This window comes from Silene latifolia, chromosome 3, assembly GCF_048544455.1.
Source record: "Silene latifolia isolate original U9 population chromosome 3, ASM4854445v1, whole genome shotgun sequence".
Lineage (NCBI taxonomy): Eukaryota > Viridiplantae > Streptophyta > Magnoliopsida > Caryophyllales > Caryophyllaceae > Silene > Silene latifolia.
This window is the reverse complement of record NC_133528.1, coordinates 119,657,271-119,663,171: the sequence shown is the minus strand read 5'-3', so window position 1 is coordinate 119,663,171 and position 5,901 is coordinate 119,657,271. Positions and strand designations below refer to the sequence as shown.

At 35.0% G+C, this 5,901-nt stretch overlaps 1 protein-coding gene across 1 annotated transcript; it reads left to right on the top strand.

Moving 5' to 3' along the window:
- Window positions 1-533: 533 nt before the first annotated feature.
- LOC141649588 (F-box protein CPR1-like) lies at window positions 534-1,673 on the top strand. Its single transcript, XM_074458274.1, has one exon. It carries the CDS (start codon window positions 534-536, stop codon window positions 1,671-1,673), a length of 1,140 nt encoding a protein of 379 aa, XP_074314375.1.
- Window positions 1,674-5,901: the final 4,228 nt, after the last annotated feature.

Below are 5,901 nucleotides of genomic sequence, written 5' to 3'. Positions count from 1 at the left end.
TTACATATCATCAACCCTGGTCCGAATATTAAGTCACAAAACTTCTAACTTAATATAATCGATGTATGTACCAAAAATTTCTTAGTCTAGAGTGGTTAAGACGTAGGTATCCAATAATGCGACTAAATACGCGTTTCGTTGAAAAAAAAAAATCGATGTAGGTATGAACGTAATTTGGTAGGCCAGACTAACAAAATCTTTTAACCACTTCAAAAAAATTCCATAACCGAAACAATTTAATATTCTACCTCAACTGTTTTATGATAAGGATTATATATACTCCAATATATATATAATATACTTAACAAAATTAAAGATAATATTTGATTATCATAACAAACTCCTAAACAAGTATAGAGTACTATATTAACACAAGATGATGTATTTAGTTTAGGTCACTTCCAATAACCAGCTAAGGTTTAACGTAAGAAAAAAAAATATATATCAAAATGGTTTACGATTGCAATGAACTCTCAAGAGATATTCTCACTCAAATTTTCCTTTATTTACCAATCAAAATTCTACATTGCTTAATGTGTGTATGCAAATCATGGTATGCCCTAATCAATGATCCTGATTTCATCCGGGAATTTAACCGATCATCGTCGGCTAAACAAAGCAATCATATGGTGATCGTATGGAAGACCTCACTTTACATGGTGGGTATACGAAATAGTGGTGAAACCCTAAAACTAGACTTCCTTCCAAATTTAGATCAAAGGTGCTATCGTATAACCTCATGCAATGGGTTGCTTTGCATATTTGATAGTATGCTAAACAGTATTCTTTTGGGTAACCCATCGACTTTATCGTACCAAATGCTCCCCGGTCCAAAGTCATTCGACATCTACAAAGATTGGCCTAAGGTACGCGCCCGTTATTTAGGGTTTGGTTATGATGACAAGTCTGATGATTATAAAGTTGTGAGAATTGTAACCTTTATGCAACGCTATGCTCATTCCACTTTTATGGTTTATAGCTTAAAAAGTGCATCATGGAAACAAATTGAAGGACTTCCGAGCAACTACCATTTTATAAGAAATAATAATTCTTATAATAATAGATGTGATTTTAACACTTGTGTTAATAATTCATTACATTGGATTGTCGTTGAGAAAAATCCGAATCAATCCACACTTATTAAAACCATTTTAAAATTCGATCTCACAAGCGAAAAAATTAGTTTTGTTCCAGTTCCAACCCCTGCTATCAGACATCAGAATAGCTATACAGTCGACTACGAGGAAATTGGTGCTCTAGGGTCATATCTGTATTATGCATCAAGGAACAAAGGTTATTATAATTTGTGGATAATGAAGGAGTACAATGTGAAGGAATCATGGACAAAACTAGTCCATTTTCAGAGTACAAATTACTGGAATATGGGTTATGTTCGACCCGTTGCTTATTTGGAAGAAGAATTTAAAGTTACGTTTGTCAATGGCGATGTAAGTTTTACTATTTATGATGTCCTACAACATACTTTTGTAAGTTCTAAAATGGAAGGCTTACCAAGAGATGGGTCTAAATTACGTACGGTGGTGACTTGCGTACCAAAAATTATACCATTAAAGAAGCCTCATATCAACTCAAAGTTTAGTAGCAAAAGGAAGCAGATTAGCAACCTAAGGGACGACTGTTTAAGCCCACAAAAACAGATGAAGTTGTTATGAGAAACAACTTGGGAATATGGTTTTACTTACTTTATAGAAACATTGGTATTTTATTTGTTTAGTTTGATGGATTCAATAATTATTCGCTTGTCCTTTAGTTAATCTGGTCTCGCCCTAACGTATTTGTTTAGTTTTATGTCTTCATTTTTCAATCTTGCTATTTTTCTCATCGTCTTGTTTGCTGCGAACTATATTTGGTCAAATTTCTTCTCAAATCGGCGGAAATGGGAAAAACTAATTCTCAAAAACCGAGTCTTAAATTGAATTGATCGTCGATCATAGAATACTTAGATGAGCAGAGCGGAGCAGATAATAGACGAGTTAGAATTTTAATTTGGAGTTTGTTGAGCTTATTGCGTTGATGATGACAAACCAAATGTTACTAACGTTTTCTCTTAAGTTTACTTAATAGGAATTGTCGACTTGTTGATTCAAGACGATTGAAGCATTGGATGAAGACCGCCTTGTATTTAATTTGGGTCATTAGAATTGAGATAGAAAATATTGAGTTTGCTATGCCAAGGCAACGATGTCGCCCACATTGTTTGTTCTGATTTAATAAAACCATGCTTTCCCAAAGATGTCTTTTAAATTGTTAAACAAGTTTGTGAAAAATTCCAACCAACTATTCTGAACAGTTGGTTTAGTTGGTATCATGTAAGCTTTGCCCAAATTGGTTAAATGTTTTAAGGTTGATTTTTTTGAAAGCACTTTTACAACCTTCCTTTCTTGTCCAAGTCACATGTGTGACTCTTGGCTAGGAAAGGAAACTTATCTTTTCAAAAGATGGTTTTCAGATTAACCATTTTGGTGCAAGAAAGAAAACTCCAACTGAAATGTTTTGTCACATACTACTTGTCTTTGGATTGACTTTCAAACTTGATTTTTTTATATTAAAAGACTCCTCCTTTTTTCTCTATAAAAGGAGTGCTTCATTCCTTGAGAATGTACGCACTTTTCACTTTGTCAAAATCTGAGAAAGAGATAGAAAAACATTTGCAAAAGCTCTTAATATTTTCAAGTGTCTAAAATCTTTTAGTTGCAAATTTTTCTTATTTCTTATGAGTCTCAAATTGGTTTATTCATCTAAGTATGACATAGCTCAATATCTTCTTTCTCTTAGTTAGATCGACATTGAGTCTCTCCCGTTCTTAAGTGAACAAATTAGAGACATTTGATCTTGTAACTACTTGAGAATTAGATGAGCTTTAGAAACGGAGTAGTTTCTTGAATAGCACAATCGGAGTAGATTGTGGGGATCTCATTGTAATAGAATAATTGTAGTTAGAGTTAATTACATTATCAAATTATTAATGAGAAGTAGATTGGACGTAGGCCTATAGAGTGTAGGCCGAACCAATTCAAAACTGATTGTGTTGATCTTATTTCGTTTATTTATTTCCGCTGCAATTCTTAGTTTGTCGTTTTTATTATCTTCACAACGATCTACTACTATCTTTGTCACGTTGGTCTATTGTTTACGATTTATACAAAGACAACAAGTTACAAATTACTGTGTTGCCTTCATCATAACCAACGACACTTCTTTTAATCTCCATTTAAAAGAGGTTGTGTTAGGTATTTGAGATATCATTTCATTTAACTAACTTAAATCAATTAAGTTAAGTTAAAATTTTAAAAGGTACCTAATTCACCCCCTCCCCCTCTTAGGTACTTCGGGATCCTAAACTCTTCAGAGTTTATTATTAACGAACTAGGCTGTATCTTTCGAATCCGTAACCAACATAAAAACATAATCTCTCTGCCTTCTAGTGTACTGATCTAATGAAAACAATCAGGGAATCAAACAAAAGCGACGAGAAGAATACTTGAGAGTGGTTTTTAAAAGAGACTGAAAACATAAGAATGGACATTTTCACTTCCTTGTTATCCTACATCGGTGGTACAAAGTCCCAACATTCTTAGCAACTAGATTAGTATAGTACAACTAACTGTACATAACATCAATCTGTAAATAACACACGAATCCTTAACTACTAAAATGCAACAACTTCACCTTTTGGGCTCTTATGAATAGTGTTCTCTACACAACACAATAGTATTTTGCAGGATCATGATCACTCATTGCTCTTTTCACTTTCCTCAAGCTTCATCTCAGCCAGTCTCCTTATTGGATAGTATTGTGCTCCATCGTGACCGTTCCTTCCCAAATTGCCTTTCTTATGATCTGATCAAAGCCTTTCAGCTAATTCCCATCCATTTTCTCTCAATTGTTCAGCGTGATTCTCAATTGCTTCTAACTTGGCCTAATTTCTTACCATTAGAAGTTCATTTACTATATCTTCAAGGATGATCATCCAACAATCTCTATATCCAACAATTTCTACATCTAAAAATGGGTTTCTACTGGAGAATACACCGGTGCTTTAGTCAATAAAGATGGTTCATTTTCCCCGGAAATTCACGGGTAAGCTATTCAGTGATAAGTCGGTGTCTTCTCTAATCTGACTGTTTTAAAATTGTTCGCAGTTAAGCTATTCAGTGATCAGTCGAATTCCTCTCTAATCTGACTGTTTTAAAATTGTTTAGCTGGAAATTTGTCCTTAGCTGTGCTTTTGGCGGTTTCTGCGTGTCCATATTGTAGTCAGGTAGCATTACTGTTGATTGTGTGTATGTTTATGCTTTTTCAAAAGTGAGTACTCTGGCTACGTGTTGGTCCGAGTAAGTATCGTTATGGAAAAGATGATGAAGGGTATGACACTTTTCTTTTTATGGTCCTTCGTAGCCTGGGATTGCGGGTAGAGTTGTGCAAGAAAGCAAGGCGCTGCTGGAGACACGACATTTGGCTCCAAAAACATCTACTTCTCAAAACAATGTAAGCTCGTCTGCTTAGACATTTCTTTTCAATGTTAAGCAGAAGTTGTTAGATTGTGATTAAGTGTTTTGATTGTATGGGTTATATACATTGTATGGGTTATATACAACCATAAAGTTTCACTGTAATGCCATGCTTATGGAGATGGATGGAGATTTATGGCGGTTGGTTTTGCAGGAGGCCATCTATCATATTACCTATTAGAGCGTTGTGTAGGTTTATTTATTTGGAATAGTTTTGTTTATGCTCAAAGCCTCAAACAAGCGATCTTGAAACTGTTTCTGCAGTTTTGATTATTCCTTTAGTATCTTTAACTCTTAAAATGCAACTAATATTAGGCTTATAATGGTCCCAATTCTGAGCTTTAGCTGCTGACAATCAGATTCAGGAAGAAGACAAAAGACGACCACATGAGGGAGTTAGTGCATTCCTTTTCTTTTCTGATTACTTAACTCAATTCTGAATGCTTCATCCATTTTTTTCACATTCTCAAGTATGGGTATCAGTATAAGGTCATATGACACCATTTCACAGATTTTGGAGGCTGGATATGATGACAATAATACCTTTTGATGACCTGAGCACAAGGGGTTTGATTCAGCAGCATTGTCAGCTTCAGTATCTACTTGCAGCGCCTATAAATATATGATACCTTCGAATTGAAAGGCCCAAGATATACCATTTCATAGCTACAGGTGTTAGCTAACACCCACTACAAGAATCACCTATAAATATGGCCTAGAAGTCAAGATATGAAGGCTTGAAGGCCATCAGGTCTTTGCTGAACTATGTTGTAGCGTTTCAGTAGCTGTTGTCAATTTGCAGGCCTCATAATTTCCTGACCCCTTCGAGTTAACATGGCAAACCTATACCATTTCAAAGCTACAGATGTTAGCTTTCACCTCCAAGAAGAATTACCCATAGATGATGGCTGGTTTGGGAGCTATGAGCATTTTAGTACTGACAGGTCTGATTTGCTACAATTGAGACATGGCATCTTGCCAGCCTTTGAGGGCTTACTAGGCAAAATCCACTTGCTGAAACTTGAACATTCCAAATCCATGAGTAAGATGACATTCTCAAGATTTTATACATATAAAGAACATAAAATTTGGCCAAGTAAAACTCAAGATATGAGCAATTGAACTGAGGCCTGAATTTCTGAAACTGTTGGAGCATTTCAGATTTGCTCGGCTTATTTGGAAATTGCATTTACCTCAAACTACAATAGCTTTTGGCCCAATTCCAAAGCTCATAATTAGCTAACATTATCGACTTTCCAACCATATAAGAACCACTGATATTGAATGAGTAGAACGTGGTATACAAAGCTTTGAAAATAGCCCTATAAGCTGAAGGTTAATGTCCCATATTGCATTCTAATTGTGCCGA

What these genes read in the sequence shown, in the direction of transcription:
- LOC141649588 (XM_074458274.1), top strand. Translation starts at nt 534, where the DNA reads ATGTGTGTATGCAAATCATGGTATGCCCTAATCAATGATCCTGATTTC.